Source organism: Anguilla anguilla, chromosome 8, assembly GCF_013347855.1.
Source record: "Anguilla anguilla isolate fAngAng1 chromosome 8, fAngAng1.pri, whole genome shotgun sequence".
Lineage (NCBI taxonomy): Eukaryota > Metazoa > Chordata > Actinopteri > Anguilliformes > Anguillidae > Anguilla > Anguilla anguilla.
The window spans coordinates 18,750,206-18,768,388 of NC_049208.1; the positions used below are offsets into that span (position 1 = coordinate 18,750,206).

The 18,183-nt window shown below is 40.4% G+C and overlaps 1 protein-coding gene across 1 annotated transcript; it reads left to right on the plus strand.

The window, feature by feature from the left end:
* Positions 1–283: 283 nt before the first annotated feature.
* Positions 284–16,825, plus strand: LOC118233065 (myosin-7-like). Its single transcript, XM_035428392.1, has 39 exons — positions 284–323; positions 593–644; positions 926–1,123; positions 1,504–1,647; positions 1,739–1,895; positions 2,061–2,088; positions 4,188–4,293; positions 4,428–4,520; positions 5,538–5,601; positions 5,699–5,797; positions 5,889–5,992; positions 6,080–6,218; positions 6,359–6,477; positions 6,689–6,838; positions 6,950–7,120; positions 7,428–7,737; positions 8,052–8,122; positions 8,261–8,466; positions 8,578–8,701; positions 9,084–9,220; positions 9,448–9,703; positions 9,811–10,053; positions 10,130–10,306; positions 10,551–10,696; positions 10,773–10,863; positions 10,956–11,345; positions 11,527–11,653; positions 11,733–11,851; positions 11,948–12,144; positions 12,495–12,678; positions 12,766–12,931; positions 13,030–13,154; positions 13,284–13,592; positions 13,709–13,912; positions 14,007–14,303; positions 14,728–14,832; positions 14,940–15,035; positions 15,157–15,291; positions 16,699–16,825. Exons 3-39 carry the CDS (start codon positions 929–931, stop codon positions 16,717–16,719), a joined length of 5,805 nt encoding a protein of 1,934 aa, XP_035284283.1. The 5' UTR covers positions 284–323; positions 593–644; positions 926–928; the 3' UTR covers positions 16,720–16,825.
* The last annotated feature ends 1,358 nt before the right edge of the window (positions 16,826–18,183 follow it).

Below are 18,183 nucleotides of genomic sequence, written 5' to 3' on the forward strand. Positions count from 1 at the left end.
TGAAGGATGCACCTCTGAAGTTACCACAGCACTAAGTGTGCACAGCAGTACCTAATATGGGCTAGAAAGACCTCACTTGATAAGACTCTGCTCTAAGCTTGTATGCTGTGGTTCCCATGCCCACTCTCATAGGCCCCTCAGACAACTGAAACAAAGCCTGATTCTCCTCCACCTCCCCAACCCCCTCCTGCATCTGCACACCAATTGAACAGACACAATAACATTCCGGGTTCTCGAGATGCCACTTCCAAATTTGGAGAGTGACTTCCTTTAAAAAGAGTGGAGAGAGTTGGACCTGGACAGGCCAATTGCATTATCTGAGGGTAAGCTGCAACAGAAGCCACTTTCCTCCACCTGCACCTCCCACTTCTGTTACTGTGGAACTAATTCTTAGTTAGTAACAGAATAATTATCTGGCAATAGCACAGGTTCTGTAGTAACAGTTACCCTGTCTAAAAGGAGGCAATGCCCATTGGGCTGAAGGTGCATCTGTTTTCCTTTGCTGCCATCTGCTGCAAAGGCAAAGAAGCCTTAACTGCAGACAGTTGTGGGGAATGCTGGTAAAACAGTTTTTTCTCTTTCTTTCTTTTAGTCACTACAAGCCCAACTCACTGCTGATCTTCTGCTCAAGGATTTATTAAGAGGTAAGAGAATTTAATTAGCTAGTTTTCAAATAATAATTCCTTACAAAACACCAGCATCCTATTGAATTTTGTATTGCAGTACTAGAATTGCGGTTGTAGCTTAATCACTCTTTAAGGAGAAGCTGCTCTTAAAACAACAAACAGTCATACATTACAAAAGATTTATCACTTAAAGATGTATTTTTAACACTACAATAAATGGAGCTAAAATACATGAATCAAACATAAACACACAGATAAGTGTGCTCTAAGAAATGAGTGATGACTTCTTGGTTGGTTAGAAAATGGGGGACCAGTCAGAGTTTGGGGCTGCTGCGCCTTTCCTGCGGAAGTCAGAGAGGGAGCGTCTGGAGGCGCAGACTCGCCCCTTCGACATGAAGAAGGAGTGCTTTGTGCCCGACCCCGTGGAGGAGTTTGTTAAGGCCTCCATCGTTAGCCGTGAAGGAGACAAAGTCACTGCTGAAACTGAGAGAGGCAAGGTAAGGGTGGCTGTTTTTGGCTTTGGATTTAACCCTCCTGTTCTGTTCATTTTTTAGGTACAGCAAAAATGTTCCCAGGTCAATCCCCATACAGGGGGGGTTTGCAAATACATGAAATGAACCATTTTCATTTAAAATGTTGATTACACTAATTAAGGCCAGTAGAAGAAGTTTCATACTGAAAAAATAATTTTAAGTATTTTTCCTAGATTTTAAAACTTTAAAAAGGGTCAATTTGACCCGCAACATAACAGAAGGGTTAAAAAAGGACTGGAAAATGTAAAACTTGCACTCAAACTTGAATTCATTACTGTGACAATTTCTTGGGAGACATTACAATAATTTCAGAGTGATGCTGCTCTCAATTCTACTTTTCTTAGACCGTTACTGTAAAGGAGGTGGACGTCCATCCTCAGAACCCGCCCAAGTTTGATAAAATTGAGGACATGGCCATGTTCACCTTCCTGCATGAGCCCGCTGTTCTGTTTAACCTCAAAGAGCGTTATGCAGCCTGGATGATCTATGTGAGTACAGACCTGCCACACTCACATTCATTTACACAGAAGTAGGGAAAGAAAATGACCTGATGACTTGACCTATGCTTCTCTCTTTCAGACCTACTCAGGGCTGTTCTGCGTCACTGTCAACCCCTACAAGTGGCTGCCAGTATACAATCAGGAGGTGGTCATCGCTTACAGAGGAAAGAAGAGGAGTGAAGCTCCTCCTCATATCTTTTCAATTTCTGACAATGCCTATCAGTACATGCTTACAGGTAAGAATTTGGGAAGTAATGGACGTCAGGGCAGAGCTGTATGCCGGTTTTGACAACCTACCCTACTCTGTTGCCATTCAGCATTGGCACATTCACATGATGTTGAAAAACTATCTGATATTGCCTGGAAGTACACTGCGACAATTACCTCTTTTTTTCTTTCAGATAGAGAAAACCAGTCAATTCTCATCACGTAAGTCGACCCATTCTGCTTGGAATTTTCCCTTTAAGTCTGTGTTCTATCCATTTTTGTTCAATGAAGCTTGAAAGAAAATGAGACATCAATGAGAAAATAAGTGCCAATGAATTTACATTAAAAGTTGGTAACTGTTATTTAAAGCAATTTGAGTGGGTGCAACTATATTAAATTTACTTCTGCTCTGTGTGATTTACTGTACATAATGGCAGTAAATACTTTTATGAATCTGGTTAACAGTGCATCGTAGTCTGACATTGGGATTTTTGGTGCTATTCAGTGACAGCTGGTGATTCCTGACAACAAGGAGGAAGAGTTAAAAACATTGAAGGCTGGTTTGGGGATGAGGGCAAATTGATGGTGAACAGCCTTGTGCATGTTGGCATTAGATGAGGCTACTTGGCATTTTGGATGTTCCAGACTGAACTGGAAAGTAGCTGATATGGTCTAACATGCTTGCAGGGTGCTACAGTAAATCTTCCAAAGATTTACAGCTGGCTGAGCAAAGTTACATATGACTGCATATTTACGCTAAAAATAAACTAAAACATTACAGATTATACAGCTAAAATTGCTCTTGCATGTACATAAATTGTTTATTTATTGTGCTGTCTAATCTTGACCTTGTCTGTCAAAGGCATGTCAGTTGATGACATGGCTGTGAAATTTTCATTTTATACGTTATACAGTATGCAGTATTTCAGCAATGCAAATTTTCATTTACATTGCTACCCTGAAAAAAAGGCTCATGCCCAAGTTTACGAGTGGTGTTGAAGGTACTAATAGAATATTTGCACATGATTATATATAATCAATTTCTGCAAATGCATGTCTGACCTGGCCTTTTGAGTTTGCAGCCTGGCTGTTCTATTAGGTCATTTTATCTGAATTATATTCAATCCTTAAAATAATGTCAAGCATCGTGTTTGTGGAAATATTCATAGTCCAGTGGGTTAACACCTTTTAATACTGTCTACATATAATATAACTAATAAAATGAAACCCTTCGTCATGTAAGTAAGTAGAACTCCTGGTGACAATGCTGCACAAACTAATGTGGGCAATAAATTTAGTGCCCCCTACTGGCACTAAATAAGATATAATAAGCTCCAGATAGGGCTATACATATATATGTGTATGTATATTCTGTACAAATATATTTATTTTGTTAATTTTGGTGATCGCTGCGAAATCACCCAAACTGTGGTTGCCACAGGTTCCAGTTTAAAATGCAGTTATACTCTATCACATAACACCACTATCGCAATGAGCCATTCCATTATCCAACTACAGTACACCACCAACACCAACAGTCTTAACAAATGAATTACATAGACTATTAGACTTACAGTGTCATTATACTATTATATGGTCTAATTCACACTGTCTGGAGGAGTGAGACAGTCACAGCATGCCATGTGCTCATAATTTCACATGCTTTTGTCAGTGTCTCTGGTTTCAACTCTTAAATTTGTCAGGGAATTGGACGATAGACATTGCAGATTAAGTAACTTCGCTTCAACACAGATTCTGTACATTCTGATTCATTTTTTCAGGGAGGACATGGTAAATGGTAAATGGACTGCATTTATATAGCGCTTTTATCCAAAGCGCTTTACAATTGATGCCTCTGATTTGCCAGAGCAGTTAGGGGTTAGGTGTCTTGCTCAAGGACACTTCGACACGCCCAGGGCGAGGTTTGAACCGGCAACCCTCCGACTGCCAGACAATCGGTCTTACCTCCTGAGCTATGTCGCCCCCATACATCTTCATCTCTGTCCTTTGATATAATCTTATCTCTCAGAAATATTGCAAATATAAATATTCAAATATAAAACATGTTTTAAATCAGAATGCATGTCCTTGCCTCAATTATACATTAAGTCACAGAACCATAATACCTAATTGTTTTGTGAAGTTTTCTAAACTGCATCATAGTGCATTTGGTCTGAATGCATTTTGTTGCTTTTGAATGATCAGTCTATGCTACTGGTTAGCTGTAAAGCTTGGCAAAGCTTGGCGCTGTTTGTGTAACACTTTATTTAAAAATGCAAACAAATGTAACAGAATCTGTGGTACTTTACTTGTATCTCCAGTGGAGAATCTGGTGCTGGCAAGACCGTGAACACCAAGAGAGTCATCCAGTACTTTGCCAGCATTGCTGCTGGAGGAATAAAGAAAGATTCTGCTTCTGACAAAAAGGTGAGCCTGTGCTGATCTGATTATTAAATACTCAGTAGAAAAGATTGAAAAACTTTCTTAAAGCATTTCAAGAGTTCTGTCTATAGCTCATCCATGTATCTATATTATATACTATAAACACAATTCATTCTCAGGGCACTCTGGAGGATCAAATCATCCAGGCCAACCCAGCTCTGGAAGCCTTTGGTAATGCCAAGACCATCAGAAATGACAACTCTTCAAGATTTGTGAGTGTCCTGCTGCCACAACAGACTAAACTTGAGCAAAATACTAAGCTAGGGACATGGGCGGCAGGGAGGTTAGAGAGTGAAAAATGTAGGGTGGTGCAGACTGAAGATGGAAGCTGACAGGGCTACATATGATAGTGAGAACACTGATACAATTTTAAAGCAATATTTTAGAAAGAGTGGCTTGGGACAGTGGGGAGTTAGGGAACAGGAGAGGTTGTGTAGAAGTAATAGTCTGAAATGTTTTTTTAAATTCTGGAAGTATAAGAAATACATAAAAAATACATTTTCTGGAGCTTGAGGCTGCTATGAATAGTGGGGTCTATGCATTGGTTGGAATTACAGAGACATGGCTTGGGGAAAGGGATGGGGATGCATATGATATAGAGAGGTATAAACCTATTAGGAAGGATAGATCCAGTAAGCCAGGTGGGGTGTAGCTCTCCATGTAAAAGAAAATCTTAATGCGAAGGAAAGGTTCAAAGAGGAGCAACCAAATGGTTCCTGGTATGAAAGATAAAAATTATGAGAAAAGACTTAAGATGCTTAATCTCTTCAAGTTTAGTCAAAGGGGGCTTAGGGGACTTTTAAATGCGTAAAAGGGATTAGCAAAGAGAACTACAAAAGATTCTTCAGGTTCTGTTCTGTTAGTAGAACAAGGGGGCGTAAATGGAAATTGGCAAAAGGTAAACTTTGCACAGATGTTAGGAAGTATGTTTTCACCCAGAGAGTAATCACTGTGTGGAATAGCCTGCCAGGTGATGTAGCAGAGGCAGAAACTCAGGGGGTTTTTGAGACCAGGCTTGATATGGCGCTAGATACTATCTAGCGTACTGAGCGCGCTAGGTACATTTTAGTGGTAGGAAAACGGGGAGCATGTTGGGCTGAATGGCCTGTTCTCGCCATTATGTTATGTTATATTATGTTGTATTGTATTGTATAGTGTTGTTTTGTGTCGTGTTATGTTAACTACCGTAATTGTATGTGAGTCTTTTTTTTATTTTTATTGTTTATCAGGGCAAGTTCATTCGAATCCATTTTGCAGCCAATGGTAAACTAGCGTCTGCTGATATTGAGACATGTAAGTAAATGCGCAAATATATATCCACTTGATCTTTTAAAAAGTCAGTATAAGATTCAAAGACATGCAAAATTTTAATTGTGACCGTTTTGTGCAGACCTTCTGGAGAAGTCTCGTGTGACTTTCCAGCTCAAGGCTGAGAGAGACTATCACATCTTCTACCAGATCTTGTCCCAAAAGAAACCAGAGCTTCTGGGTGAGCACTGATGCTTGCATTGCACTAAATATATACTACAATCGTATTTGCAAGGAAGAAATGAATGTCAACTATATTTACTTTTCATTAGAAATGATGCTCATCACCAGCAACCCCTATGACTACGCCTTCATCTCCCAAGGAGAGACGACCGTAGCTTCCATCGATGATGCTGAAGAGCTTATGGCCACAGACGTGAGTGAATAATCATGGTTAATATCAGATGATAATGATGTAACCCACTGCAACATTTGCCTTTTGTCTCTCGTCTCTCTCCTGTAGGAAGCATTTGATGTGCTGGGCTTCACCCAGGAGGAGAAGAATGGCATTTACAAGCTGACTGGGGCCATCATGCACTACGGCAACATGAAGTTCAAGCAGAAGCAGCGTGAGGAGCAGGCAGAAGCAGACGGCACTGAGGGTGAGTCTCATGGCTGGACCTCCTGATCTATACTGAAAGCACAGCACACAGTTTTACCTAATATGGAATCTGCCTGATGCCCCTCACTGCATAAATGGTCTGAGTCACTCATTGACCGAAATTTTGCTTTACTTGCATAGATGCTGACAAGGTTGCTTATCTGATGGGCCTGAACTCTGCTGATCTCATCAAGGGTCTCTGTCATCCAAGGGTCAAAGTAGGAAACGAGTGGGTCACCAAGGGACAAAATGTCCAGCAAGTGAGATATGAACAGTAGCTACAAACCAGGATGTTACAATAGGATATTCAGACCTATATGTTGAACTTACATATGAAACTTATGTAGAATTTGGTGTATAACAAAACAATAAACCCAATTATGAACAACTACTAAAAAAGTAAAAAAATGACTAACAGATTGCAAAGGCAACAAAACACATAGATTTTTTTGTATTTCTCTGTCGACACAGGTGAACTATGCTATTGGAGCACTATCCAAGTCAGTGTACGAAAAAATGTTCCTCTGGATGGTGGTGAGAATCAACCAATCACTGGACACCAAGCAGCCTCGCCAGTATTTCATAGGTGTCCTGGACATTGCTGGTTTTGAGATCTTTGATGTGAGTTTCTAGGATTTGTTAACAGCTATATTTTCTAATGATATTTTTGTACTAAACCTGAAAAGACGTTCATGTGAAGGTATTAATCCAAAATATATTTCTCTATTGCAGTTCAACACCTTTGAGCAGCTGTGCATCAACTTCACCAATGAAAAACTACAACAGTTTTTCAACCACCACATGTTCGTGCTGGAACAGGAGGAGTACAAGAAGGAGGGAATTGAGTGGGAGTTCATTGACTTTGGGATGGACTTACAGGCTTGCATTGACCTGATTGAAAAGGTGGGAAAAAGTAAAAGTCTTGCAGCTATTTAATTTATTTGGTTTTTATCTGATTCTACAGTATGATTGTGGAATTTGCACAAATATACATTGACGTCCAGTTCATTAACATGCAATTAAGTTAAAAAAAATTCTGTCACAGATACTATGCACTCAGTATGAAAGATACTGTATTATATGTTTATATATAATATATATTGTCTGTTCCCTTAATCATGTCCAAACATGCCTGTTTGTAACCAGTTCAAACCAGGTCTGTAACCTGTGTATTGGGTATAATATGGCTTACATACACTATTCCCTGTAGCCCATGGGCATCATGTCCATCCTTGAAGAGGAGTGCATGTTCCCTAAGGCCAGTGACGCAACCTTCAAAGCCAAGCTCTATGACAACCATCTGGGAAAATCCAACAACTTCCAGAAGCCCAGGATTGTCAAGGGGAAACCAGAGGCTCACTTTTCCCTGGTTCATTATGCTGGTACTGTGGACTACAACATTGGCAACTGGCTGGTCAAGAACAAAGATCCCCTGAATGAGACTGTTGTGGCGCTATTCCAGAAGTCTACTCTCAAGATACTAGGAAACCTATTTGCAAACTATGCTAGTGCTGATTCAGGTAACCAGATATTTACCAGATATTGAGGTATATATCAGGTTGCAAATAAGTTAATGATGGCAATACGTTTTGAATGTGTGTATGAAACCTGTAACAAGTTCATGTGACGTGAACAAATTAGCAGTTATATCATATGTTGAATATATTTTCAGTAACTGCAGCCATTATTTCACCATAGCACAAGATTAAAATGACATAGAAAGACGTGCAAAAGGATACTACATGCTGATTTCCCACAGATATAGTATCAATACTGAACTGATGTTAGCCTACTTAATCAGTATGACTAACATTTTTAAAAATGAATAATTCAGCACCAGAAAAGGGTGGAAAAGGTACAAAGAAGAAGGGCTCCTCCTTCCAAACGGTCTCTGCTCTCCACAGGGTGAGTGTAACTATTTATGATCGAAAATTTTTATTATTCAATATCTAACTCAGTGAACAAATAAAATGCCTCCAACACCAATATTGTTTGATATTTATTTTTCTGTTGTCTTTTTATTGTCTTTTCTATTTTTTACAGGAGAATCTGAATAAGCTGATGACCAATTTGAGATGCACTCACCCTCACTTTGTCCGCTGCATCATCCCGAATGAGACCAAGACTCCTGGGGCCATGGAGAACCCTCTGGTCATGCACCAGCTGCGCTGTAATGGTGTGCTGGAAGGCATCAGGATCTGCAGAAAGGGTTTTCCCAACAGGATCCTGTATGGAGACTTCAAACAGAGGTGTGGAAGCATTATTAGTTCAGTAATTATATGTTCTTTCAAGCCTTTACCTAATACTTACTTACAAGTCAAATTTCATCTAGTAGCTTAAAGATTAATTGTCCTTTACAGATACCGCATTTTAAATCCTGCCGCAATCCCAGAGGGGCAGTTCATAGACAGCAAGAAAGGTGCTGAAAAACTGCTGGGGTCACTGGACATTGACCACAGTCAGTATAGGTTTGGACACACCAAGGTAAGACAACGGTTCTAAACTATTTTGCCCAGAATTTTGTGTACTAAAGTTAAAGGCCAAAATCTAAACAAATATAACCTGGTCGAATCTATGACTGCAATGAGCTGCAAATGCAGTGTCCCTCTTTGACTACCAGCTCAGTGACGGACTGCAGAGGAGGCGCTGTCTGTATGGAGGCACTGTGTGTACAGAGAGGCTGTCTGTATGGAGACATTGTCTGTGTGGTTGTCTGTGCTCTCCTGTATTTATGGAGAACACTATAAGACTGAAACAAGGCTCAACAAGAAAAGAAAAACCTCAGGAATTATATGATAAATACATATATATGCTATGAAAATACCTGAATGTTGGTGTGTTTTGGTACTCTGTCCACATCTCTAAGGTGTTCTTCAAAGCTGGTCTACTGGGTCTGCTGGAGGAAATGAGAGATGAGCGTTTGTCTCTTATTATCACTGGAATCCAGGCCAGGTCCCGTGGTCTTCTTGCAAGAGTTGAGTTCCAGAAGATGGTTGAACAGAGGTCTGCAAATTGTGTCCTATTAAGAACTTAGTGTTAATTTATTTATTTTCATTTATTAAAAAGACTGCCACAATTATGAAATATTCTCTTGACAAGATACTAAAAATATGCAATGTGGAATATTTAACAGATAATTAACTTAAAATGGACTTATTATGACTTATTTTCTGAAGAATCCCATGCTTTGATTCAAAGAGTTCTTCTAAATTGTCTATGATGAATCACAGGGATGCCTTGCTTGTGATCCAATGGAACTTGCGTGCCTTCACGAGTGTGAAGAACTGGCCCTGGATGAAACTCTTCTTTAAGATCAAGCCTCTGCTAAAGAGTGCAGAGGCTGAGAAGGAGATGGCCAACATGAAAGAGGAGTTCCTGAAGCTGAAAGAAGCCTACGCCAAGTCTGAGGCACGAAGAAAGGAGCTTGAAGAGAAGATGGTCTCACTTCTCCAAGAGAAGAATGACCTGCAGCTTCAAGTCCAGGCTGTGAGTTCACATTTAATTGCCTCTTAAATAACCTACTTGCTGTAAAAACAAAAGATATGTTATATGATATAACTTTCAGCGTAATGGTTTTCCAAATATCAATGCAGGAGCAAGACAACCTTTCTGATGCTGAGGAGAGATGTGACCAGCTTATCAAGACCAAGATCCAGATGGAAGCAAAGGCCAAAGAGCTGACAGAGAGACTGGAGGATGAGGAGGAGACAAACTCAGAATTGACTGCTAAGAAGAGGAAGCTGGAAGATGAGTGTTCTGAACTCAAGAAAGACATTGATGATCTGGAGCTCACTCTGGCTAAAGTGGAGAAGGAGAAACATGCCACTGAGAACAAGGTCAGTGTTCACCTGCCTTCCATTTTTTAAACACTGGGTTTGTATGGTAGTTTACTGACTCTCTTTGTGTTTACAGGTGAAAAACCTGACTGAGGAAATGGCGGCTCTGGATGAAATAATTGCCAAGCTGACCAAGGAGAAGAAGGCTCTACAGGAGGCTCACCAGCAAACCCTGGATGACCTGCAGAGTGAGGAAGACAAAGTCAACACTCTGACAAAGGCCAAAGCCAAGTTGGAGCAACAAGTGGATGATGTGAGTAACCAAGATACAATCATATTTCGTGGAAGAGAGACAATGACTTGCCTAAAAAAGAAATCTATGATCTTACTTCCCTAATACGGTTAACAATGTAAACCTACAGTACAACAATACTTGAACAACCATATAGATCAATCCTAACTGTAACACACGTGTAATAACTAACATGCTTAAACATGTCTCAGTTAGGTTCTTGTAAATACTTGCAGAACAAATTTATGATTTATCCAATTTCCAGCTTGAAGGATCTCTGGAACAGGAGAAGAAGATCCGAATGGATCTTGAGAGAGCCAAGAGGAAGCTGGAAGGAGACCTGAAGCTGACTCAGGAGAATGTAATGGACCTGGAGAATGACAAACAGCAGATGGAGGAGAAGCTGAAGAAGTAAACAGACACTGTCCCCTAATTAATACTAAAAATCTCACAAAAAATGAAATGTTAACATGTCTTTCAATCACAGGAAGGATTTTGAGATCAGCCAGCTTAATAGTAAGGTTGAAGATGAACAGACAGTGAGCATACAGCTCCAGAAGAAACTTAAGGAGCTGCAGGTAATTTTGTGACAAAATTAATCATGGTGGTACTCCTATGGAAGCGAGTCATTCTACTTAATGGGAAACCTTTCAATTTCTCACTATGCCAGGCCCGAATTGAAGAGCTGGAGGAAGAGCTGGAGGCTGAGAGAGCTGCCCGTGCCAAGGTGGAGAAACAGAGGGCAGACTTGTCTAGAGAGCTGGAGGAGATCAGTGAGAGACTGGAGGAGGCAGGTGGGGCCACCGCTGTCCAGATTGAGATGAACAAGAAGAGGGAGGCTGAGTTCCAAAAATTGCGCAGAGACCTTGAAGAGGCCACACTGCAGCATGAGGCCACAGCAGCTACACTGAGGAAGAAGCAAGCTGATAGTGTGGCTGACCTTGGGGAGCAGATCGACAACCTGCAGAGAGTGAAGCAGAAGCTGGAGAAGGAGAAGAGTGAGCTCAGACTAGAGCTGGACGATGTGGTCTCCAATATGGAGCACGTCATCAAGACCAAGGTAAAGAACTCTCCAGTCTCTTTTTCTTTGTGATATTTTAGTGATTTATTGTTATACACTATCTTTGATATATGTCAGATGCTATGCAGCTGAGCACACTAAAACATTTCTGGTTCTTCCAAATATACATTTTTACGCAGTGGTTAAGTTCTCTCGATTAATCTAAAAAAATCTTTTCAAGGGAAACTACGAGAAAATGTGCAGGACACTTGAAGATCAGCTGAATGAATACAGAACCAAATATGAGGAAAGCCAGCGCAGCATAAATGATTTCAACATGCACAAAGCGAAGCTACAGACTGAGAATGGTATGTAAATTGTATTACTAGTTGACAAAAGCATTTCAGACAATTCAAATATTCACAATTCCTATTCTATCTACCAAAGGGGAATTTTCCAGACTCCTGGAGGAGAAGGATTCTCTAGTTTCTCAGCTGACCAGAGGCAAGCAGTCCTACACCCAGCTGATTGAGGATCTCAAACGACAACTAGAGGAAGAAGTGAAGGTAATGCTTTGACAGTGTCACTTTGTAATGAATTGAAAGTACCATGGCTGTTTATCCATAATCATTTCTGTCGTGTGCTCCATCACTCTCTCTCAGGCAAAAAATGCACTGGCCCATGCGGTGCAGTCTGCTCGCCATGACTCTGACCTGCTGAGGGAGCAGTATGAGGAAGAGCAGGAAGCAAAGGGTGAGCTGCAGCGCAGTCTCTCCAAAGCCAACGCTGAGGTGGCTCAGTGGAGAACTAAATATGAGACTGATGCCATCCAGAGGACTGAGGAACTGGAGGAGGCAAAGTAAGAAAAACATGATTCTTGTATAATAGAGTATAGTAAATCATTTTGTGTACTGTATTCCGTTTATAGTAAAGTGTAGTATAGGGTACTTGTATTTTAAAACTTTATAATGGACCAGATGGGTATTCCCAACTATGTTAGGGACTACAACTCTTCTAACGGATAAGCTTTTTGTTTGTTTTATGTTTCCACTAAAATGTAAGACGAACAAAAAGTTTGTCTGTTAGCAGACCACGCACCTATTAAAAGGGTGAACTAAAATGTCATTGTGGTATACTGATCTGCCAGTGCACCAATCGCATCAGCCATCCTGAATCCTCTCTGTCTCATTTTCTGTAACTTAATACCAGGAAGAAACTGGCTCAGAGACTGCAGGAAGCAGAAGAGGCTGTGGAAGCTGTAAATGCTAAATGTTCCTCCCTAGAGAAAACCAAACACAGGCTGCAAAATGAGATTGAAGATCTCATGGTGGATGTGGAGAGATCCAATGCAGCAGCTGTAGCTCTGGATAAGAAGCAAAGAAACTTTGACAAGGCAATGAGAAATTCTGAATTTCACTAATATGTATTCAACTTTATGAAGGACTAGAGGTAAATAACTTCACTTTTACAATCACATCAGGTCCTGGCAGAATGGAAGCAGAAATATGAGGAGTCTCAGTGTGAGCTGGAAGGTTCCCAGAAGGAGGCCAGATCTCTGAGCACTGAGCTTTTCAAGCTGAAGAACTCCTACGAGGAGTCTTTGGATCATCTGGAGACTTTGAAACGAGAAAACAAGAATCTACAAGGTTAGAGATCAGGCTGTTATTGCCATCTATTTTTTGCAAAAATATCTGTAATTGTTTTTTTATTTTATTAATGCATTATGTACATTCTAACATCTCAGAGGAAATCTCTGATCTCACGGAGCAACTTGGTGAGGGAGGAAAGTGTGTCCATGAGTTGGAGAAAATAAGAAAACAATTAGAACAAGAGAAAAGTGAGATCCAATCTGCTCTTGAAGAGGCAGAGGTAAGGACCCAGTTTCACCCTTAAATTGGTTTGAAAATGTAGAGCAAGGCTTGTACTGGTAAACCATCACTCAGACACAAAGTATGCTCATGCTAATTATGATAAATTAAACCTGTTGTTTTTTGTCAGGCATCTCTTGAGCATGAAGAAGGCAAGATCCTGAGAGCCCAGCTGGAGTTTAACCAGGTTAAAGCTGATATTGAGCGCAAGCTCACTGAAAAGGATGAAGAGCTGGAGCAGGCTAAGAGGAACCAGCAAAGAGTGGTGGATACTCTGCAAAGCTCCTTGGAAGCAGAGACCCGCAGTAGAAATGAGGCCCTCAGGCTGAAGAAGAAGATGGAGGGAGATCTCAATGAGATGGAGATCCAACTCAGCCAGGCCAACAGGCAGGCCGCTGAGGCTCAGAAGCAGCTCAAAGCCCTCCATGCACACATGAAGGTAAATCAGATCTTTCTGCATTTCAATGCAATTAATTCATTTTTACATGAACTTTAGAAGGAATTAAACCCAAACACTAAAATAATGACATTCTTGGTCATTACCATCTCAATTAGGATGCTCAGCTGCAACTGGATGACTACCTCCGTGCCAATGATGATCTGAAAGAAAACATTGCCATTGTGGAGAGACGCAACAATCTCCTGCAGGCAGAGCTGGAGGAGCTGAGGGCCATGCTGGAGCAGACAGAAAGAGGCCGGAAACTGGCTGAACAAGAGCTGCTGGATGTCAGTGAGAGAGTGCAGCTGCTGCACTCACAGGTAAGGTAGCAAAGTACCACCTCTCTTTGGGGTGCTTTCATTAACTGTGAAAGTGTGTTCAGCTCCAGTATCTGCAACCTCTTTATTGCTATAGAACACCAGCCTGCTCAACCAGAAGAAGAAGCTGGAAGGTGACACAGCCCAGCTTCAGACAGAGGTGGAGGAGGCTATACAGGAGTGCAGAAATGCAGAAGAAAAAGCAAAGAAGGCCATTACTGATGCTGCCATGATGGCAGAAGAGCTAAAGAAGGAGCAGGACACCAGTGCTCACCTGGAGCGCATGAAGAAGAACATGGAGCAGACTATCAAGGACCTGCAGCACCGTCTGGACGAAGCTGAGCAAATCGCCATGAAAGGTGGCAAGAAGCAAGTGCAGAAACTGGAAGCCAGGGTGAGTGTCTAAATGTACCACTATACTATATTAGCCAGGGTGAGTGTCTAATGTACCACCACACTACAGTGTCATGAAAAAGTATTTACGTACGCACTCCCTGATTTCCTCTGTTACTGAATATTTGGAAAAGGGAAACTGAGTACACGCATAACACGTTTTAAAATAATTGTTTCATAGTTCAATTCCAGGGTCAGTTTCTAATGTGCCACTATACCATATAAGACTGGAACGTCTACCACTATACTGCAGTATATAAGCCAGGATGAGTATTTGAGTGCACAATGTCTTATTATTAAATACACACACTGAAACATTTCATGCTTTAAATATGAATCTTGAAAAAATATGAATATGAAAAAGTACACTATGGTTAAAGATGATGTGACCAAGTAAGTACATAATTCAATCATAATCTATTCAGGTAAAGGAGCTGGAGAATGAGGTTGAGGCCGAGCAGAAGAAGGGCAGTGATGCTGTGAAGGGCATACGGAAGTATGAGAGACGCATCAAAGAGCTCACCTACCAGGTATCCTACTGGTTTACTGCTGCAAACGTGCTATTTTTTTTCAATCCAAAGAGACTCACAAAAACAGGACGCTCTTAAACTGGTGATCATCTCACATTCATTTCCAGACTGAAGAGGACCGTAAGAATTTGGCTCGTCTGCAGGATCTGGTGGATAAGCTGCAGTTGAAGGTCAAGTCCTACAAGAGAACTTCAGAGGAGGCTGTGAGTATCAACTTGCGTTCTTAACATGGAGGTCATGTTTTACATGGTAAATGTAGCCTATGTTATCAGCTATTTTCTCAGGTCTGGCTTTAATGATTTGCTGTGTGTTTGTGTGACACAGGAGGAACAGGCCAACTCTAATCTGGCCAAGTTCCGCAAGCTGCAACATGAGCTGGACGAGGCAGAGGAGAGGGCCGACATTGCAGAGTCCCAGGTCAACAAGCTGCGGGCCAAGACCCGTGATGTGGGCTCAAAGGTCAGTGAACTCTGATTTAGGTAGATTTCCTTTGTTTTCCATGTCTCATGCTTTATATAATCCTGTCACATATTGTTAAGCAAATGTATTAAGTAGCTAAATATATATCAGAATGATATGTGCAGCTGATACCTTTCTGCTAAGAAAATATGGCACTAGTGAAATTAGCCTCAATATAATGGCTTTAAACTACAAAACCCCTGTGTAAAAGCCCCATCCAGCTGCTTTATAATTCTATATTTTATATAATTCCTGCGTATCTGCAAAGCAAACATGTCACAGTTATTTGAATGAAAAATGTCTACATATTTTAGATAATTTATTTTGCATTACTTCTCTCTCCCCTCACAGAGATCAGGTTGTTTCATTCACATATATTAATATTCATGAGCTCACTACTTGATTGGCTGAGAGCTCACTTATGCGATTGGCTAAAAGTAGGCAAGCGATGACAGACCAACCCACAGAGACTCTAACAATATAAACATACAACCGCCTTTCTCACTGCATAGATCTATCCAGTCTGTGCTTTGGCAAAGAGTTAGTTATCTGACAAGTTGACAAGTTACAAACATTTCTGAGTTCCAAACCAGGTCCTAGCTGCAAAATCAATATTCTGAAGATTTAAACTGGTCTTTGTCAATCATCAGTAAGTAGCTGATGCTGTTGCTGTTTACAAACGTAAAACCCATAATTCTTTGCTCACACCAATGAAATTAAATATATAACTACCTTTCAAACATTTGGTCCAGGGTATACTGCTAGGTATTTTTCATAATGTATCTGCTTTACTTATAGCCTTAAGCACATCCTAATGATGAGCATGGTTGCAACGTGATCAGTTTAGCAATGACTGTAGGCTTCTACAAATAGCCCAAATGGAAAATGATCAGTTTCGTGAAGTCACACATGTACATGCAGGTATATCAACCCTATTTTAAACATTTCTAAGTGTAAAAAGTGAATACTGAAAAAAATTGACACCATTTTTGTGAATTTATTGGTTTATTCATTAAGTGAACACTTTGATTGAAAAACCATTTGCTTGGGAGTACTTACTGTTAGATTTCTTCCTTTTGCATTCGGTGTGTGATAGCCATGGAAATCAGGAAGGTGAAAGTGATTTTGATTAATTATTGATCTCCTTCGAATATTACTCCTGTGTGGATCTCCTTCAAAGATTATTCCTGTATGATGGAGTAAACCTTTCACAGCAGGTAGCCAATGGTGGTCAATTAAAAATCTCCACTGGACCAATGCAAGATTACACCACACCAGGAAGTGCAGCTTATTACCTGTGTGTCACCAGAATTAAGTATATACAATATAAAGTACTCACACACACTGAACATGTCAGTTTTGCCTTCATTTTATTGTTCGTTTTTTATGTCATTTTTTGCATCACAGAAAGGCCATGATGAAGAGTGAAGCTTTCAGATGAACATGTGTTCTAGTTTCCATCTGGTTTCTCTTACCTCTTCCCAGAAATCCTGTACAATAAAATGAAATTGCAAATAAATTCTTCTGTACTGTTCTTATGTTCTTATTTTAACTGTGTGGTATTTCTGTCTCTCCATAGATATAAGCACCCTTTGGATAGATTCATGTTTGTCATTAATATGCTACCCTTCCACCTCCTGATGCATCATTCACATTTTCTCCTGTTGAGTTTTTCAAATATAAAGTTTTGGTGCCTTGACTGCCACAAATGTTGGCCCCGTTGAGGTCTGTTGTATCAGGATGAGCTGCAGGGGATATCTAGAAAACTTGTTTAATTAAAAATCATTTTATTTTTGAGTGAACTGCCCCCTTAACATGACGTAACTTACCTGTCTGAAATGAATCTAATATAAGTGTTACTGCAGCTCTGTTGATGTACAATAAAACTGAAATGCAGTATAACCCATGATCAAAGGATCATAATCATGCATTTAGCAATCCTGCAGTCTACGACCTTCCAATGGAATTTCCATTACATTTTTTAAACTGAATCTATTAAGAAAAGCATGCCTTTTGCTGAAAGATTTGTGATCCTGAAATGCAGTCACACAGTTGAAGTGCAGTTATTTATATGTAACTACAGCACATCTTAATGGCAGTGTTTTATCCCTTAAAAAACAATTCATTGTCAAATTATTGAAACAATGTTGTATGATACTAAAAGAGATACTAAAAAAACATGCCATGCATATCTTGACAAATTCCTGTGTATTTTGTAACCAGTAAGAAAAATAAAATAGGACATACCTGGATAGCATTTATGCAATGACTGATTAGTACAAACAACAGGCCAGTGTTTAATGAGAGTGTATACTGAGTGAGTCCTTACCTCCCCGTCTCTCCTGCTGCAATGATCTGGAGCTAAGCAGTGTCCCCTAGAGCAGGTCACCTTCAGGCCTCAGGGTGTCTTCCTGCAGTGGCAGAGCCTGTGTGAGCCAGCAGGAGCCACAGAGCGGAGGGGAGAGATGCTGGATACTAATCAGGGACTCAGCGTGTCCTTTAGTCTCAATCTTCACACACCTCACTTACTTCTCACATTACACTCACCCTCAGCCTGGACTCTCCAGAGAAACAGACAGGTGTTCATTGCCACAGGGTAACAAGAACTGGACATAGCCACTAAATAGAGTGCTGGACCCTCCTGTGGAAACAAACAATTGACATTGAGAGACACGTGTTAAGGAGTGGACCACAACCTAACTATGCATAATAGCTGGTTTGTTGGTTAACTACAGTGTTTTTTCTGTATTCTTCCTATATTACACTGATACCTCTTAAGAATATATCAAGCTTGGGAAAGACAACAGACATTGGGCATAAAAAGATAGGTCAATGAGAAGATGAGAAACATATTGTTTCCTTTCAATCAAGCAAGATGAAAAATAAGTCTAA